The 26,349-nt window shown below is 38.8% G+C and overlaps 1 protein-coding gene across 1 annotated transcript in view; it reads right to left on the reverse strand.

The window, feature by feature from the left end:
• Positions 1-26,349, reverse strand: part of IGF2BP3 (insulin like growth factor 2 mRNA binding protein 3) — a 152,216-nt gene that overhangs the window by 31,067 nt on the left and 94,800 nt on the right. The window contains exons 4-7 of the mRNA XM_047095908.1: positions 14,607-14,658; positions 14,452-14,515; positions 4,923-5,204; positions 795-929 (exon numbers count right to left, since the gene is read on the reverse strand). Coding sequence (XP_046951864.1) covers positions 795-929; positions 4,923-5,204; positions 14,452-14,515; positions 14,607-14,658 — 533 coding nt within the window. The remainder of the gene's footprint in view (positions 1-794; positions 930-4,922; positions 5,205-14,451; positions 14,516-14,606; positions 14,659-26,349) is intronic.

Raw genomic sequence — 26,349 nt, forward strand, 5'->3', positions numbered from 1 at the left:
AGGGGGGCTTTCACTTTTCATTGTGTACCTTTCTGAATTTCCAAGTGATACATATCACTGCTGAAAAATATCACCGGCATTATCTGGATAGTGAGACTTTCCGAATTTTTTTTTTTTTTAAAGAATTATGAACTTAAAGCTACATGTAACATCTTACAACTAAAATACATTTAATACATATTAAAGGTCCCTACAAATTAAGTGCTAGTGATTAGGTCCCCAGGCTAACTCCAGTACCTTAGTCTGCTCTCTCCTTTTAGGAGAGTGTTGTGCTATAAGCTCAAGTGGCATAGAACCTAACCTCTGTTCAAAGTTCTTGTGGAACAGGCATTTAGAGTTTCAACCTCAAACACCCAAATAAATCTCCAGTTTCCCTTAGCACAGGATTAGAGATTTCTCCACCTCTATACTCCCCGCTGCTGCAGAGTAGGGCTGGGCAGAAAATAAGAACAGAGCTCCCATGGGCTCCGAGTAAGGGAGTCAGGGTTTGAGGCCCATTTTCGGTAAATCCCAAGAAGATTTCTTGGTTCTCAGGTGGGCTTCCTATCCCATAGGTGCCTTCTCCTACAGCTAGACTCTCCCCATTAATACCAACCACCCCATATCCAAACATGATTGAAAATAAAATACTTAAAAGACTTCTACTTTATAACCAACTCAGGAGTACCTACCACCACAGCTCTTCAGGACAGCACTGCCCTGTTTGTTGACAATGCCTAAGAATTCTGTCATAGAAGTCCAAAATAAAGCAGCATGAGTATCAACCTCTTCACAGCTTAATCCTCTTTACTCACAATTTTATATCTTGAGCTTCCTTATGCATAATCTCCAGAATAGATTTACAAGCCGCAGAGGTCCCTTCAGGGGTAGAGAGGATAGTAATGGACTTCTCAGCAGCACCTGCATTCTCTTTACGATGGACATCGATTCTTACAGTGAGCACAAGGAGAAAAGGAAAACTGTAAGCATGTATTCACATATACAGAGTCTGGAATATCAACTTCAAAGTAACAGGAAAGCAAACTGGTGCAGCCACTCTGGAGAAGAGTATGGAGGTTCCTCAAAAAACTAAAAATAGAACTACCCTACAACCCAGCAACTGCACTATTAAGTATTTATCCCAAAGGACACAGAAATAAAGATTTGATGGATGCATCCTAATGTTTGTAGCAGCAGTATCAACATTAGCCAAACTAAGGAGAGAGCCCAAATATCTATCAACTGATGTAGGATAAAGAACATGTGGTATATATATACACAGTGCAATATTACCCCATCAAAAACAATGAAAGCTTGCATTTGCAATGACGTGGATGGAACTAGAATGTATTATGCTAAGCAAAATAAGTCAATAGACAAATACCTTATGATTTTCACTCATATGTAGAATTTAAGAAACAAAACAGATGAATGTATGGGAAGGGGGCAGGGAGATAACAGAGGGAAACAAACCACAAGAGACTTTTTTTTTTAATTTTTTAATGCTTATTCATTTATTGAAATAGAGACAGAGCACGAGTGGGGGAGGGGGAGGGGCAGAGAGAGAGAGAGACAGACAGACACAGAATCCCAAGCAGGTGCCAGGCTCTGAGCTGTCAGTACAGAGCCCGATGCAGGGCTCGAACTCACGAACTATGAGATCATGACCTGAGCCGAAGTTGGACGCTTAACTGACTGAGCCACCCAGGCGCCCCATAAGAGACTCTTAATGATAGACAGCAAACTATGGGTTGATGAAGGGCGGTTGGTGGGGGATGGGCTAGACAGGTGATGGGCTAGACAGGTGATGGATATTAAGGAGGGCACTTGTGGTGATGAGCCACCAGTGGGTACTGTATATAAGTGATGAATCACCAAATTCTACTCCTGAAACCAATACTGGACTGGTTAAAGTTTAAGTAAAAAAATAATTTAAAAAACATGTTGTGAAGTTACAGATACCAACACAATAAGAGGTCCTTCATCTTACATGAAAGAAGAAACAATACATATGATAAGGTTTCTTTTTTTTTTTTTTTAATGTTTATTCACTTTTAAGAGAGAGACAGAGGGCAAGCTGGGGAGGGGCAAAGAGAGAGGGAGACACAGAATCTGAAGCAGGCTCCGAGCTGTCAGCACAGAGCCCGATGCGCGGCTCAAAACCACAAACTAAGATCGTGACCTGAGCAGAAGTCAGACACTTAACCGACTGAGCCACCCAGGCACCCTAGGATTTCTCTTTTAAAGCTACCCATGTTAGCAGATACAAGGAATAAGTCCTATAAAGACAGATTCCCAACTTAACAATACTTCCAGGGATAAGATGAAAGGTAACCGCCCCCTTTTTAAAAATGTGCACGCTTATTTTTAATTAAATACAAAGTGAGTCTTCTGTCGTTTAAGAAGTACAAGAAAGAAAATTATCTGAAAAAGTGTGTTTGGGGAAAATTAAATACTTGTGAGTCCCTCTGGCCATTCAAACACTAGAAGAGCTACACAACTCCTTGCCTTAAGAACGGCTGCTTCACCACACCAATAAAGTCAAGGTTTGCATTTCATTTTTCTAAATGTTTGAAACCTGAAGATTCATCTCTGAATTTAAATTTTTTTTTTTCAACATTTATTTATTTTTGGGACAGAGAGAGACAGAGCATGAACGGGGGAGGGGCAGAGAGAGAGGGAGACACAGAATCGGAAACAGGCTCCAGGCTCTGAGCCATCAGCCCAGAGCCCGACGCGGGGCTCGAACTCACGGACCGCGAGATCGTGACCTGGCTGAAGTCGGACGCTTAACCGACTGCGCCACCCAGGCGCCCCTCATCTCTGAATTTAAAGGGCAATGAGTAGGCGGGGTGATGGGTGAGATAAAGGAGTAATATTAAGAATATATTATCATGATAAGCACTGAGTAGTGTATACAATTGCTCAATCATGGTACTATACACCTGAAAATAATACTGTACCTTAATTATACTTAAATTTAAAAACATTTCCAGAACCTTTAAAAAAAAAAAAAAGGCAATGTAGAAATTAAACAAATAAGAGCTGTCTAGAAATAATTTAAAAAAATATTTCAGGTTAACTCCCAATCTCAGGAACTATCTTTCCAAACCACTATTTCAATTCCCAATCACTGTTAAGTATTGCTTATGTTCTAGTAGGTAAAATGTTAATCTAGTTTATTTCCACCCATTCACCCGTGTTAAGGATTACTAAACTCTGATCCTCTGAGAGAAGGGAATATTGCTTTATAGATCAGGGTAGCCCTCTGAGACCATTCCAGAAACAGAAGATCTAATAATGACTAGTTTCAATGGCCAAGAGTTAATTAAATCCACTGGCAGAACTCTGCAAATGAATCATCGGATATAACAAAAATTGCTTCCCTTCCCTTTCCATCCTCCATCTTCCTGCCTTAATAAAACAAACAGTTCAATTTAATTCATAGAAGCTCTTTCCTCTGACAAGGAAATGAGTAGCTTTAAAAGAGTAACTCTAATCTGCCACAGGACAAGGAAGGGAAACCATTTAATAATTAGTTTCTGCAGGTAACAGTGGATAAAGGAAAGCAAGGAGCCCTTCCATTTCAATATTAAAACCAGGCAAATTTAAGATTAAAACTTCCCCACTCCCTACATTATGAAGTCAAAGACCACTGGTTTAACACAAAGGTTACCAGTATCCCACATTTCCTGCTTCAAAGCAGGGGGAGGGAGGGCAGGATCAGACATCACCGTGCAGGTAGAGTGGGCATGCAACCACCACCAAACACAGCTCATTTCGCTTCTGCAGGAGAAATGAGTCAGCTAGTTCAACACTGGCATGGTGCCTGCGATAAATATGAATATCCTGTTAAGCTCAGGGGAACAAACATACATAATCAAGACCTACATAGTACCATAGCTGTACTTTCAGAAAAAGACTGCTTAACTCCATGGACCACATAAAATAAAGTCATTTTCCTTACTTTACTTACAAATTTAAAACACAAAATAATCCATTCATCTTCGTAGCTGGTCCAAGGACATTTCCATTTCCATTGTTGTGTACAATGACACAGCCACCTCTCTCCAGTGCGCTATGGCAGCCACTGTCCCCAGAGAGGTGCTTAGTGCACTTTACAGAACAAGGGGTGAGGACAGTTCATTGTCAAGCTCCTTTGGGTCAAAAGATCCACATAGAGCCTAACAGGATGGTTAATAAGCAAATCAACATATAATGCACTGAAACTTTTAAAGAGTATCTTAGATGTATTTTAAGGGCACTAAATGTAATTTACATACAGTCATTTCATTCATTTGATAAATATGAGAGTCTTCTACCTAGCAGACCATGTGCTCAGCACTGGGGCTACCGTCATAAATAAAAACACACAGCTCTTGCTTTCTACTGCTGCAAAGCTAGCTCCAATGTTTAATGGACAATCTCCAATCCCTTAAAATTTGCATATTAAGACTATCAAATTAACATCCTAAAGAATAAGCCAATCCAACCACATGGCTTAATTATGGGATAAATTTGGACCATAAACTGAATGATTCTTTACCGACATAAAGCATGATTGAAAAACTACGTCTGTACTGGACCCAGAAAATTACTTCCAAAAACACTGAAGGCAGGTATCACTGGGGGTAGGACTGGGGACAGGGATAGGGGAGTAGAGAATAGGCAAGTAGTGGCCCTTTTATTCGCCAGTGCCTCCCGCATCAGAAGTGGATTAGGTATCATTTGTTTTCCATTTATGTGTGCAAATTTGAAGTTCTCTTTGAGATTAAGGTTTTGCCTCAGATTATCAAATCACAAGGTTTTTCCAGATTCCCAAATACTGTACAAGGAGGAATCACGGCCACACTCAGAAGGACATCAAGTACCAGAACAACTTACTGTTATTAAAATTCAAAGGGGAAAATATTAACATCCACTGCAGCCTCACCAATACTCACTTTGACTGAGTCTGTTTGGTAATGTTCCGAATGGTGGCACCTTCTTTTCCTATGATGGCTCCAACAAATTGGGTAGGGACCAGCAGGCGCAGAGGCAAGTCACATGGTTTCTGCTTGGAGATGGATCCTGGAGATCCCTGCCTCGATGAGCCCCTCTGCCCAAACCCACGACGACCCCGGGGCTGCTGTGAGGGGTTCTGCTGGGCAGCCATTTCATCAGGGATGTAGGCCACTTTCAATGTGAAGCTCTCCAACTGGAATCCATTTAGTTTGTCTAAAGCTCTGGAAGATGACAAGGAGCAGAGTATGGGAAGAGAAATTGAGTTATATATAAACCTTTCAGCAAAGCAATACCCATCTCTTTCCACTCTGGATTACCACTTCTAAAAATTCTGAACAAAGCCACTGAGCAAGTAGTAAACTCTGAACACATACAATCCAACCCCCAAACACACAGACACACGCGCACGCATAGAAGACCAAGTTTCCAAAGGGAACATATTTGCCACTTACCAATGAAAAATAGAAAAAAGGTTAATCAACAGAGTTTGATTAAAAATGGTGTTACGCGTGAGGTTAATAACAGCTTATGAGTACCTAAACTTCAAAGAAGTGAGTGGACAGTCTTTGTCTTGTCTGGTTTTCCCAAATCAGAATGGAAAAGATGTTAGAAATATGTACATCCCCCACTTCACCCTCTTGAAAAATAAAAATATTAAAACATTTTAAGAATTGCAGGACAAATATCCCTAAAGCACTCATGGGAGACACATACAAATTAATACTTAGGCTAATCAGTCAGTCAATAAATTCTCAGCAGTTCATGAGCAAGTCTCTGAGAAAAAAGCAGTCCCTGACCCTGTGGAATTTATGATCTGATTTGCGGCAGAGGCAGGGGTGCTAGTGAATCAAAAAAAGCAAATGAAGCTATTTTCTACTTTATCTATCTATCCATGCATGCATCCATTTACCCACCCATCTCTCTATTTTGAGAGAAGCTCTATTTTTTTCTTCATTTTTAAACCTCATTACAGAAAAGTACCCACACTTAAGCATACATATCCAGGTGAATGTACATATCCAGATCCAGAACTAGGATGTACCAATGCCCCAAATGCCCCATCAGGGCATTTTTCAGTAATTTCCCCTCCCCTAGATTTCTAACACCATAGATTAATTCTGCCTGTTTTAAAATTCTATACAAGTAAGTACATATGAGTACACGTTATATAGTATCATGTCTCGCATCTCATGAGACTCATCTACATTTTTGTGTTGTACCTTACCTATTTTCTAAGTGGATAACTCAACAAAAAAATTGACAGAAAAGATATGGCCAAGATTTCAAAAGCACATAAACACTCCTAAGAATATACACTCCCCAGTACACAACAAAATTAAAAACAAAGATCCCACACTTTTTCTCTAGGGTTACTTCAAATTCTTTGCTCAGATTCTGTCCCAATGGGCACGGAGTTCAGCCCTGGTAAGGGAAAAAACAAAACCAAAGAAACAGGAATGAAGCAGTTTCTCTCTAGTTGCCCAGAGTTATCATTTCTGGTTCACATACTGCCTTCCTTATCTGCAGATTCAGTTTCTGACGTGAATGGAAAGGGGGAAAAAAAGAAGAAGAAGAAGATGATGATCCTAGCACCAAAAAGGGCACCAGAAGCACGGAATTGCAAGACAGGCCTAGGCAACCAGACAAGGCATGCTGCTTGTTCTCAGGACCCAGAATTCTGCCCTCTGTTCTTACTTGAATCCCATTTCATGGCTATCCCACAGTGCCTAGCACACGAGTGAACTCATAAGAGATCACAATCGAACAGAGCTTTGTCTGTCCCCATCACCACCACCCCCCACCCCAGACACTTCCCAGAATCATTGTTAACTATGATAACATCTGCAAATGGACCAGTATTTTCCATACGTTTATACATGTGTGTCTGTGTTCAGTGCCCTCTTTAAAAGCATAACTGAACCTGAAACTAATATAACTTGGTAAGTCAACTATACTCAAATTTTTAAAACATCTTTAAAAAGAGGTAAATATTTCCAGTTTTAAAATAAGTACTAGGAGTATAATGTACAACACAGTAACAGTTATCTGTGCTTTTGGTGTATTTGAAAGTTGTTACAAGAGTAGATTCTGAACATTCTCATCTCAAGGAAAAACCTCTTTTGTGTATGAGATGACAGGTGTTAACTAATTTACATTGGTAATCATTTCATAATATATTTACATCATTGTGCCTACACCTTAAACTTACACAGTGCTGTAGGTCAATTATTTCTCAATAAAACTGGTAAATAAGAAAATTTATGAATTATACCCACAAATACACACATATATATCTGAACACACATAGAGGAAAGAACAGAGTGTGGCTTCTAGATTATCAATTAATACTGCACATTCATTTTTTAATTAAAAATTACTTTAAAATGCCTACAAAGTAAAAGCATAATTGAGTTAATATAGTTTTAGGTCTTGCTTTTTTTCCCCAAATACAGTATATCTTAGAATATTTCTCAGTGATTTCTATTTCACAGGACATTCTTTTCTTGAGTTTCACAGGCTGATGGCAGATACACAGCACAAATTCTTTTATCAATGCTTTTGTAACAGAACCTTAAATTAACACATTGTTTCCTTCCTTCTCCCTCTCCTCTTTTTTCTTAAGGAAAATGTGGATTAAGGACCATAAAATATTTTGGTTATTTCTAAAGGATTACAACAGCTGAGAAATTTTATCAACAATTATGATGTAAACTTATAAAAGTTGGAACTGCCCGTTTCAACCAATTTAGGTATTCATTCAAAGCAACTTTAAACCTTTTCAAAGGCCATGGTAAAATAGATCACTGAAGGTTCTTAAAACCTAAGAGAAGCTGAACCTAATGAAGGAATCAACGATATCTATGGGCATAAAGGCAATATAGTTTGCTGTAATACCCTTTTTCCCACTATACACTTGAGTATTGCCAGCTTCAGAAGAAAATAAGTAAAATTTGTGGAAATAAGTCAGTAATGTTACAAAAAAAGGTAAAGAATTGATTTTTGGAGAGAGAGGACCATACAGACATAGACCCCTTTTCTAATGGGGTTAAACAGATATATATATATATATGTAAATTACCAGCCACTTCTAAGTATAGAGCTATCTATACTTGTATGGCCCCCAAGAAATCACTCTCTCAACTTAGCAGAAAATAACTCCCAAACTTCTATGTTTTACTTTAAAAGGAGATTTTTCTCAGAGGGAACAAGAAAAATTCTCTCACTCAGAAAGCCAGACAGCACAGGGCTCCAGTAAATCTGTGTACGGCCTAGGTCTCAAACACTCCAGACTCAGACTGCTCCCAGCAGGGAGCATTCAGCACATACTCTATGTATCCTACTGTCTAATTGCCAACTAAATAGAATCCTGGACCCCTCAAACCACAGTGCTCCAAACTTGGACACAGCCAAAAAGGGATAGGAGTAACCTGTGAGCAATGGCTTCCTTATGATTAAAGATTCTAAGTGAATTTTAGGTCAACTGCTGTCGTCTTTTTATGCCTGAAGTTTGAATTTCAGCTATGTCATCTGGTGGTCTGCCGAGTCCATGGGGCCAACATTATGATATTTTCACCAAACCTACTATATATGTAAGATGTGTGATAAACAATTATCATAATTATTCAAAACACATGTATTTCAGTTCAACTGAAATCAAAGATGTTTATCCAACAAGTACATTACTCAGGATCCTGTTTCCCATCATTACAAGACTGCTCTGATGTGGTTTTAAGGGTTATTCAGAAGGTCCTAAGTAGTTTTGCTAGCTGGTAGCACTTAATTGTATGGATAAAAAGTTTACCGGGGTGGGTCACAGCATAGAGCTGAAAGGACCATGAGAGAGAGACTAAGTGGTTTAAGTCAATGATGAGGAAGAGAGAGAAAGAAGAATTGAGGCCCAGAGAAGTTCAACTTGTCCAAGGGTAAATACATACAGTTCTGAGCAGTACAAAAGAAGATGGACCAGGGACCAGAATTCTATTTCAACTTAAACAGTAAGTAGCCAAGTAACTTGGAAAGGTCTTTTTCTTGTTTGGCATTAGCCTTCTCACTGACAAAACTAAAAGATTAGATTTATGGTCTCCTTCAACTCTAAAATTCCAGACCTCACTATTATATATCACACAGTTCCTAACAAAATGAGGTTTAGCCGTTATGAAAAAGTCACACAGTTCTGTTTTTTCCTTGTAGCAAGAATAAGAGTTTGAGGCACAATTCACGAGTAACTACTACACTTTGGGGTGCCTGGGTGGCTCAGCTGGTTAAGCATCCAACTTCAGCTCAGGTCATGATCTCACAGTTTTGTGAGTTCAAGCCCTGCATCGGGCTCTGTGCCGACAGCTTGGAGCCTGAAGCCTGCCTCAGATTCTGTCTCCCTCTCTCTCTTGCCTTTCTCCTGCTCGTGCTCTCTCAAAAATAAACAAACATAAAAAAAATTTTTTTTAATTACTAAATATCTGGTAATAACATTGCAGGGATGCAACCTAAATATTTATCTGCAAAGGCATTTATTACTAAAATGGTTCTAAAAGGGGAAAGGTAACTGCAAGCAACCTAGATGTGCAGTAGAGGACTAGATACATAAGACTACAGCAGGGACAAAAATACTACACAGAGATTACAAATGGTATAAATACAGTTAATGGCAAGACAATCTGCAAAACTCTACAAAATTACCTTTGTCACTTTTTAATTAAGTTAGGACATGGGACAATGTCTGCTAAACTTGATGGCAAATTTAACAGTGTTATCTCTGAATGGCAAAATGACAAGAAATTCCACTGTCTCACTGCTTCATCAGTCATTTCTTTTCCCAAAATCTTCTATTTACATAATTTTCATAAAGATAAATTTCCTCCCCCTTAGCCATCAGTCATATTATTTCAAAAACTCCTTCAAATGGATGTAAAGCATCTGCAATGACAGCTTCAAACTATAGACTGTATTCCTATTCTCTAACAAACAAATAAACATCAGAAATAAGAACCCTAGGAGCACCTGGGTGGTCAGTCGGTTAAGCATCCGACTCGATTTTGGTTCAGGTCATGATCTCGAGGTTCTTGAGTTCACACCCACATCAGCTCTGTGCTGACAGTGCAGAGCCTGCTTGGGATCCTGTGTGTGTCTCTCTCTGCTCCTCCCCTGCTCCTGCTCTCTATCTCAACAACAACAACCAAACAAAACAAACAAAAACTTTTAAAAAATCCTAAAGAAAAGAAAGCATAAGAACTAAATGCCTACAAATTCTGAAGGGTTATTTTTTTTGTCACACGTTACAAACCTTCGAATGAGTAAGGTCTGTCCTTGACTGTGTTATCTAAGTGTCCCCAGAACACAGAGGAAATAGGTGATCTAGAGACCCAGATCTAGAGATCTTAGAGCTTGTTTTGCTCCAAGGAACAGTACTAAAATATGTACTTCTGTTTTTAATGGTTTTTTAAAAGTTTTCCTCATTTTTTACCCATTTTAAAAATTATTTTAACGAATCAGTAAAGACTTAAGATTAAAACAAATATATGTGGGGCGCCTGGGTGGCACAGTCGGTTAAGCGTCCGACTTCAGCCAGGTCACGATCTCGCGGTCCGTGAGTTCGAGCCCCGCGTCAGGCTCTGGGCTGATGGCTCAGAGCCTGGAGCCTGTTTCCGATTCTGTGTCTCCCTCTCTCTCTGCCCCTCCCCCGTTCATACTCTGTCTCTCTCTGTCCCAAAAAATAAATAAACGTTGAAAAAAAAATATTTAAAAAAAAAAAAACAAATATATGTATCTCCTAGTAATGTATTAATTATTAACCTCCATTTTTCTTAGCCAGAAGGTGGCAGAGATTTCCATGTTAAATTTTTAGAGACATAGCCTTACTGAAGAATCCTCTTAAAAGTGGCAACCATAGAGGTTTCAGTAATAAAGAGGCAGTCACAGACCTTTTTCAACTAGGATGCGAATTCCTGAGTGTCGGTGGCCAGTTCTGTTTTGGAGGCATTCTGTTGGTTTTTCTCAACAGCCTCATTAGCTAAGGATTGTAATTATTCCCCCTTTACAAGATGGGGGTGAGCTCAAACAGATTAATCTGACCAGAGTCACAGCGAGAAAAGTGGTGGCGCAGAGTCCATTCTATGGAACTGGACTCCGGAATATATCCTCTTAGCCTCTGTGCTCTACTCATACCACATCAGCACATCCCAGTTATGTGGACTCTGAGTAACAGATGATAAGGAATGAAGTCAAATGAGATTATCAATTCAGCTCTGATTACCTGAAGGTGTGAGCTCAGATGGTTGCCAAGGAAAAGCTGTGGAGAAATCATGCCAGGCTAGTGTAAGCAGCAGACAGTCATGCTAGAGCCCAGAGAGCAGGTGTCCAAGGTTCAGTGGGGCCAGTCCTAGAGGGACCAACCTTCCCCAGCTCAAACCACTTCAAGCTACTCTAGAAGCAACCCAGAACCAGAGGGCTGAATGTGAGGTCCTGTTTACTGGGTGCCTATGTGCCAGGCCATTTGACGAGACCATTTTCTGTTAAGTACGATGTGTATATGCATGAATATATTTGGTTTTTGTCAATTCTCATGTTGCAGCTGAGAAAACTAAAGATCAGAGAAGGTTATAGTCAGAGTCCTGTGACCCCAGAATCCATACTGTCTCCATTATATCCAATGTCTCTCAAATAAAATTCTCACAGAGAACGTAATCCACATCTTTTTTCAAAACTTAATAAAGAAGTTCAATAGACAATCTTCACAGCATTGCTTCACAAAATTGGTTTTGTCCATTTTTTAAAACTATTAACTTTCTCTAAATACACAATTGTTTTCTAATTCTCTTTGATTTTTTAGGAATTCTTGATGGGGAGAAAACCCAGTATCTTATAAAGAAACTCAACTTGGTCAGGAATTAAAATCAGGTGATCCCCTTCCATTACTTTTATCACAGGGAGGCCCATCCTTGAGGTCAAGGACTTTGCCTTTATTCATTCCTATCTTTTGGTCAATAGCTGGTAATCAATAAATGTTACCTGATTAACTATTAGAATAAGGGATATGATGACTACTTCCCTCACTGAACTGCCCAATTTATTTGTTTAGGTTACCTAACTACCTACATTAGAAATTCCTAAACATTTTTTCCTCCCTCCTTGGGATCAACAGGACCCTGCCAATTTCTAACAACCACTACAAAGTACCTTTAGATTAAAAAAAATGTCTCCACATTCACATTGCTGTCATGTTAAGATTAATGTCCACAGTACTTCTGCTTTGACTAGCCAGTCTATACTTCTTGTGCTTGTACTCTTCTTAAGAAGTTGGAATTTTTTTAAGGGGGAGGGGAGTGCTAAATGTCAACTTGTCTCTACTTAAGGTCCTTCTATGTCTCTTCAAAGCTATGTAAGTTAAGTCTCCTTATAAGTAACTAACTGTTGGGGCACCTGGGTGGCTCAGTTGGTTAAGTGTCCAACTCTCAATTTTGGATCAAGTCATGATCTCACAGATAGTGACGGGCTCTGCACTGACAGTGTGGAGCCTGCTTACGATTCTGTCTCTGTCTCTCTCTGTTTCTCTGATCCTCTCTCATTTGTGCTCTCTCTCAAAACAAATAAACATTAAAAAAAAAAATAAGTATTAAGTATTTCCGCCTTTACCTAGCCTCACATAAGTTTTCAAATAAGACAACTAGGAAAGGCCTCTATCTCTGAATATCCTTAGATTTAGATGTTATCTCATATATTCTGTGTAACAGAGAGATGACTCTACCAAGTATTCATTACAGATCTTTGTAAAGACTGAAGTATAGAAGACAAAATGGAGCTTCTGCGTTCTTACTGCCCTCACTTTGATACCCCAATCTACTTTCCCGTTTTTCCCCTAACATGATTTGGTTGAAGAAAAAGTTTGTTTTACAACTTGCATCATAATTCCTATAATATCCAAACACCTTCTATGAACTTGAATTTTTTCAAATGAAGGACGGATACAAACAGAAGTAAAAATAATATACCTTTAAACATATCCAAAGTTTCATTATTAAAACATTAAAGGTGAATCCCCTAGGTCAGCAAAGTCTGATGAAGCCCCGTGTTAGGGAGAATAAAGGGAAATGGACTTTCATAGTGCTGATGAAAATTTAAAGTAGTTCAAACTCTATGAAGGCTAACTTGCCAGCTTTGGTATCCAACAACAAAAAAGTACATACATCCTGACTTAGTAAATTTAACTCCAGGAATTTAACCCTACGGCGATATTCACATATATGCAAAATGACATGCAAAAAGGGATTCACTATACCACTGTTCATAACTGCTAAAAACTTAATAAACAACTTAATATCCATTTTGGGACTAAGTCATTCCATATCCATACAGTCAAATCCTAAGGTATCATGTGTGCAAAAAGGAGGAAATATTCACACATCTGTCTTCTGTGTTGTTAGTTACCTCTGAGAAAGGAAACAAAGTAATTGGGGACAATACTGGAAGGAAGATTTGCACTGTATACATCTTTGCACCTTGTAAAATTTTGAACCATGTTAATATCACCATTTAAAAAAATAAAGCTCCATTTGGGTTATGCAAATTTCCATCTCCCCAGCCCTATCTTTCCTTTCATAGTCCCTCCCTGAGTGGGTACTACTTTTGGTAACCTAGCTCTATTCCCACCCTTGCAGGGGAGGTTTCATCTTTTCCTTTTAGGGCTCAGGGTCAGCCAGCATGGTCTTTCCTCTCACTTTTCCACACAGAGACAACAGGCAGTCTGTTCCTGCCTGTACTTTATCTGGAGGTGGTTAAGACTTCCATGGTCTATTGACACTCAGCACTTGCATGCCATTCCTAGGCATGTTTGTGCTCTGAGTAGCTCTATCCAAGGCAGTGTGTGTGGCATCCTCACCTTCTTTTCTCTAGTGCTCAGCCAGTTCATTAGATCACTCCCAAGCCTACAGAATTATCTTTTCCTAGGGGAGATTTTTTGATCTGCAAAGTTTTGCCTCTCTCAATTACACTGGAATATGTTTTTCAAATCAAAAAGCAAATTACATTGATCCAATGTCTGCATGCTCCTAAATTATAATTGTCATCAATAAAAAAAAAAAATCAGTGACCAAGAAAACTTAACATTTAACACTGGTGGTAGTTTAACACACGATCAACTTACCCGCTTTACATAAAATAGCAATGTTATGTATCATATCAATAAGAACAACAAGTCTTTACGTAATTTGGCAAGGATACCCAGGCCCAGAGCTTTTTGCAAATAGGATGTAATGCAGCGTCATACAATACCACTCTATTATTGGCATTAAAGACATATGAAAAATGTAGTAAAACTTTACTAATACAGATTCTTATTAGACATTCAAATTTAAAAAGAATTCCAGGGTCAAACTGTGCAAAATAAAATTTATTTCTGCTACCCAACAGCCCAAAATGTAAGCACTAAACTTAACCTAGTTATTACGTATAGATTAAAAGTTTCAAACTGCTTACTGTCTAGCTTGGTCCTTACTGGAATAGGTTACATTTACGACTGCAGTTTCCGAGTCAGTGTTCACTAGAGGAAGAGAAAAGTGAAGAAAAAAAAGTTAGTTTTCTTTCTATTTCCTTCCTTTTAAAAATTTGAACGCAATTGAGAAGACATGTACCTTGCTCACAGCTTTCCACCACTCCATACTGGACTAGTAAACTATCCAGCACCTATCAGGAGGGGGAGAAAAAATTACAAATTTTCAATTTCCCAAGTTATTAACAAGGGGAGAAATAGGTTTTAAAATCACAAAGTAACTGTGATGGAAAAGAGCCAAAAAAAAAAAAAAGAAATTAACTGGGGTTTTGGGACTAAAGAAGCAAGGGAAGGGCACCATAGAAAGTTCGTAGAGGGCTTCTCTCTCCTGCCTACTTCCAGATCCCTGACTTTAACCTCATTTCCTTTGGCGAAACAAGAAGTTAAGTGGCTCAGCAAGGTGTTCAAAGCCATAACCGCCTGATTCCTGAGGCTGGAGAATAAAGAAGCATGTAATTCTCATACATTTATCAACACATCATCATTTGAGACAAGGCCCCAAGTAAAATGTTCCTTTTCAAAGAACTTCCTTTTACAGCTACTATGGGCACATCAGAACAGACTACTCTCAAGGCAGACTGGTAGTATGAAGAGAATAGTTGATATTCTACCTGTCTTAAAGATTAACCTAAATGACCTGAAATTAATTTAACACTGTTGGAAAATGTACAATTTGAAACTATGTTTTGACCATTTTTCCTGTAGTTGCATTATTCTGAGCATGTTATTCTAAAGAGAAGCTGTTAAAACAGTAACTAAATTTTTTATAGTATAAAATGTAGATGTACATCTCATCGTCCCATCAGTATAAACCAAATTTGACTGTCCTTAGCTTCCAAGAACTGTAAAAAGTCTTTCTTGAAAAGTAAAACAAGTTTTTATTAATTTATAGTGAACCACTTATCAGTTTAATTGCAAAATTAAAGGACAGCCCCTTCAGAATGTTTTCTGCCTCCAAGAACATAGTAAACCAGTGAGAAACACATTAAATAAATTTTTATGTTAATTCCCAACTTTATGCAATTTCTTCTAAACAAACGTTCATCTCATGTGGTATCTTTCAGGCATTTATTTTGTCTACAGATTCCAGTTTGAAATTTATAGCAAGGTTTGTCTAGGGGTGAGCTTTAATTTTTTCCCCCATTTTAAAATAGGGTAAATACTTATTTGTTAATGGAATAGTTACCTATTTTTATACTGCATGTGGTGAATTTTGATGTGGTGAATTCCCTTTGAGTGGGGCCTATCACAGAAGCACACTAATCTTTGCCTCTAATTATAGCTATTGTTAAGTCATAAAGCTCAATATTTTATTTTTAATTCAGACTACTTAGCTGACTACATAAATTTTCATTTGCTGGGTCTTGGCCACTAAAATGCACAGTCTGCATCAACAGGAATTTTTTTGTACTATCCCTAGTGCCTAGAATGTACAGGCACAAAAAGATATTTAAATAGTTCATAAGTGAAGTGAACACTTACCCAGAGGAAATCCTAGTATAGCTTATTAGAAACAATACTCTTTATAATAGTGCTTACGTGGTTTACAGGTGAATTTCCTGTGCATGTAGTATTGATCACCGACTATTTTATAAAGGCCAAAAAACAGGACACCTCTCACAATGCCATCCAAAGAGGTAATAAGCAGCATATAATGCCTTTGAAAACATTTTTTAAGGCAACCTACTTATAATTTTAAATCATAAATTTTTCAATACCAAAAAATTATGGTACGTAAGTTAACAGAATTCTAACAAGGCACTTTAATTCATTCCATCTTAAGTAAAGCAGCAGGAAAGGTAAATCCAGAATTTAAGATTTAGCTTTTAAGTGGAAGGCACTCTAATAGTAGAGATTTATAGTAACTTGGGTATGTTAAAGGGCAGGGTTGAAGGTGGAGATGGTGGTGGTAGTGACACAGAAGGGGTGTAGGCATTAGGAGTGAATGCCAGTTTAATGTTAATTTAAATAAACATCATTCTTAATTCTTTCTAAAAACAATTTGTTCAGTAATACATTAGTCTCAATATAGTTTAGCTTATACCACCTTAACTTGTACTACTATACATATATATACATACATATATTTATATTTAAATATAGAATATATACTTATACACAGGCATAAAATAAATACTTTTTTTTTTTTACTTACAAAAATCAAGGAAATAGACCTCAAAATTTTCAATGCATATATTGTAGAAAGCGTAATATGTTCAAAACAAAATTGCTTGGGGGCACCTGGCTGGCTCAGTTGGTAGAACATGCAACTGATTTCGGGGTCATAAGTTCGAGCCCCAGGTTGGCTGTGGAGTTTACTAAAGAAAAAAAAAAAAAAAGAAGAAGAAAGAAAAAAAACACCAAAATTGCTTGTAGTTGCACCTTCTATTGCTATAATAAATGCTACTGGTTGTCAACGATGTGTTAAAATGTGTAACATCTCTATCAAAGTAATTAGGAACTACAATCTAAAACTAGTGAACTTTATTATATGTAAATTATAATAAAATTAGTGAATTTTATTGTATGTAAATTATACTTAAATAAACCTGACTCTAAAAACCAAAAAAAAAAAAAAAAAAAAAACCAAAAACAAACTCTAATCCTTCAAAACAAAACACAAAACCAATCAGAGGTGCCTGGGTGGCTCAGTCAGTTAAATGGTTAACTCTTGGCTCAGGGCTTCGTGGGTTCAAGTCCCGCATCTAGCAGCTCCCACACTGGCTCTCTCCCTCTCTCTTTCTGCCCCTTGCCCAATCACACTGTCTCTGTTTCTCTCAAAATAAATAAATAAACTTAAACAAACAAAACAAAAAACCCAGGCCCAACATCAATAATTAAGAAGTACTAGTTAAGAAACAAGTTAACAACACAACCTGTAGCTGGATTTCAATGGGTCTTTGTTGTTTTAATTCAAAGCTTTATACACAAATTTGGGGGCTAATCACAAGTGAGAGATGAAGGAAGGACTGTTAACAGCCCAATCAGATTTCCAAATCCCAAAAGGGTTTCCATCCCCCAAATGATTAGGCAGTGCTATAGCAACCCGTTTCCCTTCAGTCTATTAGTTAGTCATTTATTTGAATGTGCTATGTCAAGCAGGACTACTGAATTCAATCATGCCAGTTCAACCCACTCGAAGAGTAAATACAACTTACCCTTGATAAGTTCTGACATTTTGATTCACCCTGCATTAACTAGGAAGACAGACATTCCAGTTATCTGTCACTGAAACCACCCACCCCCTAGGTTCTGGTCTCCTCTCAGGTGTTGTTAGAACATCTTGTATTTTCTACCTCTCCCATCTATTTCGGCTACAAATGTTTTAAATTAAACAGCCTTGTCTAAAGGTAAAAAATAAAATAAAAACTTCCATTGCCCATTTCCAGCGTTTCCACAAATCTCTTAAATTCCCAGTCCTAAATGAAATTATTTTACTCAAGCCAGAAAGGAAACATTTCTCTCTGCTTCAGTAAGTTTTAAATTCCAACTGGAGGGGAAAGAAGGCATCAAAACAAAGCCCCAGAGAAAATGTCTTAGTGGAATGTCCCTTTTTTATATATTTAGGACTTAAAATTAAATCTCAAATATTCGGCCTTTTTAAAAAAAGTTCCTCCAAATGCAGAAATAGAATCTCATGATAAATGCAAAGATTAGCATTGTCCCTTCACACAGCTGCAGAGAATTAAGATCATTCACAATTGTGTAGGGTGGAAACAATCTAAATGCTCATCACCTAATGAATGGATAGACAAAATGTAGTACAGCCATACAATGGAATAGTATTTGGCCACAAAATGGAATGAAGTACTGACATATGCTACAACATGAATGAACATTGAAAACATTATGTTAAGTAAAAGAAGCCAATAACACACACCCACACACAAAATATGTATTAAGTGATTCCATTACTAGGAAACATCCAGAAAAGGGAAATCTAGGGGCACCTGGTGGCTCAGTTGGTTAAGTGCCCAACTCTTGGTTTCGCTCAAGTCATGATCTCACAGTTTGTGAGATTGAGCCCCATGTCAGGCTCTGGGCTGACAGCATGGAGCTTGCTTGGGATTCTTTCTGTCCCTCCAGTGGTCATACTGTCTCTGTCTCTCTCAAAATTAAATAAATTTAAAAAAAGGGGGGGGAATCTATAGAGGCAGAAAGTACATTAGTTGTTGCATAGCGCTGGTGAGTGGGAATGTAGAGGGCGGTAGCAGAAGAGGTTGCTTTTTGAGACAATTAAAAAGGTTTAACATCAACTATGGTGATGGTTGCACTTATCCATTATACTAGAAAACACTGAAAAACACACTTTAAGTGGGTGAACTGTATGTGAATTATATCTCATTAAAGCTGTTAAAGAATAACTAAGATCAGTATTACTAGATAATAGCCTAGGTTTTGGTTTTTTTTTTTAGCACTGAAGAACTACTGAAGTGTAATTAAACTGCACAAAATTTGATCAGTTTTGCCATTATGTATACTCTCCTGAGACCATCACCATAATCATGGTAAGTTTCTTCATGCCCCTCTTCAATCTAGTAGGCTGGTCTATTCATACACAGAACACTGAGATAAAGATAGTTGAAAAACGATCTTGTCTCACACATGATCAGATTTCGTCTGCCACAGCAGCACCACATCCACCACCACCACCCTTGCCCCCAACGAAACTAGCTGTGACTCAGCTGATCCCCTATGGGCGTGGAGTAATTCATGCTCTGCAGACAGACCTTCTGCTGACTACTTATTCTTTAAACCCGCTGCTCCTGAGGTCCTATCAGCTCTGAACTATCTGAACTGAGAGTCTGACTGGTATCTTACCTCCGGTCCACCACCCCGTGACTATTCTCCTGGTACAAGTTACTACTCTTCAGTGGCTTCAAACTACTGACAGAAACTGTCACAACTTCAACATGGTACAGGAGATCATCAGTGATCTGGTGCTGCCTACCTCTCCCATCATCTTCAATATACTTCCCACACACCTACTGCTCCAGTCACACCCTGAAGACTGAGTAAAGCACCCTCGTTTCCATAGCACCTGAGCTCACCTAATCCTATAAATGAAAGCAGTGTCATTTTATAATCTCTTCACTGATCTTCATTTTCCCACTAGACTAGTCATTATTAACCATAGTGATGTGATCAGTTGTCAGGTGTGTCACAAATAATCTTTTCCTAACGGTTATACTGACTTCCATACTTAAGCTATTTATGATACAACAATAGAATCTAAACCCTCCTTGTTTGCTTCCTGTGTTTCAAAAGATGATGGGACAGTGCTGGGGTTACAGTCTAGTGCACTAATCTCTTCTCTTAAATTGCCTCTAGAAATGCCCCACCACCTTCATTGTGGTTCCTCCACAAAGAGCTATACTAGCCTCTAAACTTTAGAAGGAGAGGTTCCTGGGTGACTCAGTCAATTGAGTGTCTGACTCTTGGTTTCAGCTCAGGTCAACATCCCAGGGTCGTGAGATTGAGCCCCATTTATTGGCCTCTGCACTGAGCGTGGAGCCTGCTTAATATTCTCTCCCCCACCCCTTTGCCCCTCCCCCTGGCCTTGCACACACTCTCTCAAAAAAAAATTTTTTTTTTCTAAAAAGAAACTATGTACTTGCAATAAAAATTTTTTAAAAAATAAACTTTATAAGGAAAGGGACCATGTCTTTGTTATCTGAGAACTGTGTTTAGCTCAGTGAGGCACAACAAAAACTAAAGGGTTAAAAAAGAAGCCACAAAATAGTTTTTGTCTAAGAGCAAAGGAAACTAATTCCAACTTCCTTTAGAAGTCCATAGTGATTGATATAAGCAAACAAGTATTTATTATGAATTCATATAAAAAAGATAAAGAAGTGTAAAGCCACAGCCATTATAAAAACCAGTTAGGGCCCCCCCCCAGGTGGCTCAGTCCTTTGAGCATCTGACTTCAGATCATTGTCTCACGGTTCAGGAGTTTGAGCCCCACATCAAGCTTTCTGCTGTCAGCACAGAGCCTGCTTCGAATCCTGTACCCCTTTCTCTCTGCCCCTCCCCCTGCCTCTTAAAAATAAACAGGGGCGCCTGGGTGGCTCAGTCAGCTGAGTGTCTGACTTCGGCTCAGGTCAGGATCTCACAGCTGGTGGGTTCAAGCCCCATGTCAGGCTCTGTGCTGACAGCTCGGAGCCTGGAGCCTGCTTCAGATTCTGTGTCTCCCTCTCTCTCTGCCCCTCCACCTCTCATGCTCTGTTTCTATCTCAAAAATAAATAAGAATAAAAAAATTAAAAAAAAAAAAAGAATAAATATTAAAGAGGTGCCTGGGTTGCTCAGTTAAGTGTCTCTTGGTTTCAGCTCAGGTCATGACCTCTTGGCTCGTGAGTTCGAGCCACGCATCAGGCCCGCACTGACAGTGCAGAGCCTGCTGCTTAGGATTGATTGATTGATTCATTCATTCATTCATTCATTCATTCTCTCTCTCTCTCCTCTCTGCCCCTCCCGCACTCGCTCTGTCTCTCAAAATAAATAAACTTCAAAATCAATAAAATAAACATTAAAAAATGTTAAATTAAAACTCAAAGCAGGTATTTAATGCTCTCTTGCCCTACTACACACCTTCCAAAATACATGCACATGCATCCACACTCACACACCAATAAAGCTTCCAAATACCAAAACCAGGCTCAGACTTTGGGGAGGGGTTACCAGAAAGGAGTTATTTTTAACTATTCCTTATTCAACAAGAGCAAGGGGGGAAAAAAAACCCTCCACAAGATAATCTCTGGGGAGCCAGGCTTGTGGAGGTCAAGGGAACTTCCTTCAACTACAGGTCAACAATAACTCGTTGCTATTTATGGATAAAATCACTCGAGTAATTTTATTCTTTTATATCATCTATAAGAAGACTACCTACATTAATAAACAAAGAACACCTCTATGTTACAGGTACCCCAAAACGTTTGTAAAATTGGTACAAAATACAGATACAAAAAATTTTAAAGAAATATCCACCTTGAGGGGAGTGGGGCGCCTGTGTAGCTCAGCCAGTTAAGCCCCCAACTCCTGATCTCAGCTCAGGTCATGATCTCATGAAGGTGAGATCAAGCCCTGCGTTGGGTCCCTTGTGGGTGTGGAGCCTGCTTAGGATTCTCTCTCTCTCCCTCTGCCCCTCCTGCACCTGCTCTATTAAAAGAAAGAACAAAAAGATGCACCTTAATGTAAATTTCCCGAAACTGTTATCATCATACTTATTTGAGTAACAAACCATTTTCTCACATCCAACTCTGTAAGCAAATTTCAACTTCAGAAGGCCAACACACAGACCCAATCTTCCACAACCTCACAAGTCATGTTGCAAACATCTTTATCACTGATAAAACCCAGAGGGCATCTCTGCCTCCATCATCCCACAAAAACGTCCCAGCATTAGAGGCACACAGACCAAACTCATAACTTTCTAGCCACCCTCAACTTCCGCAAGTTAGATCCCCTAACATGAGGAAGAAACAGTAATTTAGAATTTTATAAAATCATGTGATCAGAGCAACTAAGAGAGACAAGAGGCCAGGTTACCAAAGACACACACAGAGCTCAAAGTCAGAGAAGCTCCTACCGGGCTGGACTTTATGATTGGACATCTATGCCCAAACCCAATGCTGTGTTCACTTCTCCTGTTACTACCTTTTAGAGTCAATGGTGACCCCGTCTAGAGTTACAAATATCAGAAACCTTGCTTTAAAGCCTCGAAAATTTCACCTCATCCCCAAGAAGCTCATCAGTAAAAGTCCACCTACACATTGCTCTGGGCCTGCATGCTGCTCTCTTCTGCCACACTAGACCAAGCCTCCATGACCTACCTCTCTGCACTACTGTAGAATGCTCCAAGATCGTCTCTCCATACTCATTTCTGATTTCAATGGTTTGTTCTCAAACAGTGAGGCTTGTATTGTCAGTGTGCTAGCCACTGACTACATGTGGCAACTGGGCACTTGAAAAGTGGATTAGCCACATTTGATTAGTACAAAATACATAATATTTCAATTTTTTAAATAATTGATTACATGTTAAAATTGTAATATTTCAGATATATTAAAATACTATTAAAGTTAATATTCACCTGTTTTCCTTTTTACTTTCTCAACACGGCAATTAGAAAATTTTAAATTGCGTAAGTGGTCTGCATTTTCTTTCTACTGGACCGTACTACCCTAAACTGATTTTTAAAAGTTGAGCTAATCAACTTACACCCTACTATTAACTCTAAGAGCTTCCCTTTGTATTGGGGAAAGGATCCAAAATCCCTAACAACTGCCCTGAAGGCCCTGTGTGACATGCTCATCATCTAATGCCACTCTCTCCAACTACACTGGCCTTCTTTCAGTAATGAATTATGGCTGATAACATTTGGGTGCTTTCCAGTAGAAGCACTGTCTTAAATATTTTATCTATTTTAACTCATCTCATTCCACAAAATCCCATAAGGGAACATCCCATTTAATAGATGCGTTAATTATGACAAGGGGAAGTTAACAGTGTTCCAACTTGGGTAGTTAAGTGATAGACAAATGATTTAAAACCCCCACTGTCAGATTCCAGAGCCCACATTGTTAACCACTTGGTCAACTACATTGCCTCATTTTCCCCACACAAAATAAAATATAGTGACACATACTGAAGCCAGTTCAATCCTTTCAATGCTGGAAGATGAAAATCAGCCTTTGATACAAAAGACCTTTATCAACCCCAAGGGTCACCAAGACTACGTAGCCCTCGTTCCAAGTGCTAAATACTGTATTTCTATATATCTCAATCAGATTAAAGTATTAACCAGCATTAATTTGTTCTACATTTTATTAACAGCAATACTTGTAAAACACTCCAAATAATATAAAGTTAGGGTCCCTTTTGACCACCTGCTTCTAAACCAGTTACTTCCCCCAAACATTTAAGGAAATCACTTTCAGTCTGATGCGTCTCTCCAAATGTTTTTACAAGTATGTGTCACATGAAAAGATGCTCAATGCCACCAATCATTAAGGGAATGTAAATGAAAGCCATAGTAAGATTGCTTCACACCCATTAGAATGGGTATCATTTTTTTTTTTAAGGAAAATAACAGAGGTCTTGGCAAGGATGTGAAAAAAATTAGAATTCTCATACTTTGCTGGGAGAAACGTGAAATAGTGCATCCTCTATGGAAAACACTATGGCAGTTCCTCAAAAAATATTAAAAACAGAATTACCACACGATCCAACAATTCCACTTCTGGATATATACCCAGAAGAATTGACAGCAGGTACCCAAAGAGCTATTTGTACACCTATGTTCCTAACAAGCATTGTTCACAATTGCTGAAAGGGAGAAGCAACCCCAGTGGCTAACGTAAGGTTTACATACAAATGGAGTATTTATTAGTCAACCATAAGAAGAAATTAATACAGACACCTGCTATAGTATGGATAAACCATGGAAACATTACCCTAAGTGCAAGTTGAGCCAGACATAAAAGGTAACATATTTATACAACTCCATTTATCAAAATAGGTATATCCATAGAGATATATCCAGTGTTTTCCAGGGGTTGAGAGAAAGGAGAAATGGAGTGACTGCTTACAGGTAGGGTATTCTTTCTGGAGTGATGAAAATGCTCTGGAATTTGTGGTGATGGCTGTACAGTCTTGTCAATATGCAGAAACCCACTGAATTACACACTCTAAAATGATTACTTGCATAATTCTGTCAATGGTAGCTCAAGTTTTGTTTTTGAAATATTTATTTGAGAGAGAGAGCACAAGCCGGGGAGGAGCAGAAAGAGAGAAAGACACAGAATCAGAAGCAAACTCCAGGCTCTGAGCTGTCAGCCCAAAGCCCGATGTGGGGCTTGAACTCATGAGCTGTGAGTTCATGACCTGAGCCGAAGTCAGACGCCCAACCCACTGAGCCACCTGGGCACCCCTCGAGTTTTTTTCTAAGTATGTGTGGATGCTTAGTCACACATCCACCCATAGAAGAGAATTGTTTTAAGTTAATTTTCATAAAATATATTACTGTTCTAAACACTTTACATATACTTTCTCAATTACTCCTCACAGTGTAGCTATTTTCCACATTATGAAGATGAATAAACTGAGGCAGATTTTAAGTAACTTAAAGTAGGACATTACTGATCTTGCTTTTTTTTTCCTCTCATCTGTCATCTCAGTGGTCAGTCTATGTTGGTAAAGACAAAATTAGCTTATTCTTTTTAACTGCTGCATGGATTTCCACAGTACAGGCTATTACCCTGCTGTCTTTTCTTCAGTCCCCTCAATCACAGCAGCCTCCAAACCTTGAACACTAAGCTATATGTGGCCTACCCCAACATGCCACAGAGTCTGGAGAGAGTCCAGCAGAAAACTAAGACAGCAGTGACTGCCTGGTTATCCTGCCAGGCCTCAGCCCCCAGCTCTCCAAACAAACATAGAAAGACTAAGGAATCCCAGAAGTAAACACAAGTCTCAATAACTCACTAATTTACTCCTTGAGCAGAAAGGTAGGGATTATTACTCCAAACAGCTACAAATTACTAGAGGGAAAAAGAGGGCAGTTCTAAATCCTCATTACAATTCCAACATTATCATGGGTGAAGGCACTAAAGGGGTGCCTGGGTAGCTCAGTTGGTTAAGCATCCAATTCTTGGTTTTGGCTCAGGTCATGATCTCATGGCTCATGAGATCAAACCCCAGCATCGAGCTCTGTGCTGACAATGTGGAACCTGCTTGGGATTCTCTCTGCCTCTCTCCCTTTCTTGTGTGTGCACGCTCTCTCTCTCAAAATAAACTTAAAAAAAAAAAAAAAGAGGCGCAACTGGGTGGCTCAGTCAGTTAAGCATCCAACTTCAGCTCGGGTCATGATCTCGTGATTTGTGGGTTTGGGTCCCAGGTTGGGTTTTGTGCTGACTCCAGCTCAGAGACTGGAGTCTGCTTTGGATTCTGTGTCTCCCTCTCTCTCCCCTCCCCCACTTGCACTCTCTCTCAAAAACAAACATTAAAAACAATAATAAAAAAGAAAAAGGGAAAAAAAGTGACTCATCTCATGAGGTGAAAAATACCCAAGATTACAGTGGCCTCCAAAAGTGGTAGATCATCCCAGATGCTGGCATTTTATCCACTGCCCCTATTTAAAGTTTCTTTTAAAATGAAAAATAAAAACAGCTGGAGTAGAAAAAAGAGGTTGGTTCCAAAGTCAATACTGATAAAGACTATTTCCCCTAAGAATTAGTCCTTCAGATATGCATTAGTTATTCTACTGGGTTCTATAGGGCCTTACAATAAAATACCTGCAATTGATAAATGGATAAACAATATATAGTATAATCATACACTAGAATATTGTCTGGCCATAAAAAGGAATGAAGTACATACTATAACATGGATACACCTTCATAATGTTAAGTGAAAAAGACCCTATAATAATTCCTTTTATATAAGGTCTCCAGAACAGGCAAATCTATAGAGACAAAGTAGAAAAGTGGTTGCTAAGGGCTGGAAGAGGCTGCCAAGGAAAGAAGGTCAGTGACTATTAATGGCTATGGAGTTACTTTTTGGAATAATGGAAAATGTTCCAGAATTACACAGTGGTGGTGATGGTTCTTTATACCTCGTGAATATACTAAAAAACACTGAAATATCTGATTTGAAATATGAATTGTATGGGGTAGCTGGGTGGTTCAATCAGTTGAGCGCCCAACTGTTGATTTTGGCTCAGGTCATGATGTCACAGTCGTGGGATTGAGCCTCACTGACAGCACAAAGTCTGCTTAGGATTCTCTCTTTCTCCCTCTCTCTCTCTGTCCCTCCCTGACTCATGCAC

Source organism: Lynx rufus, unplaced genomic scaffold (genome assembly GCF_022079265.1).
Source record: "Lynx rufus isolate CCGP_SWC_20201006 ecotype Redwood Valley unplaced genomic scaffold, mLynRuf1.p SCAF_4, whole genome shotgun sequence".
Classification (NCBI taxonomy): domain Eukaryota; kingdom Metazoa; phylum Chordata; class Mammalia; order Carnivora; family Felidae; genus Lynx; species Lynx rufus.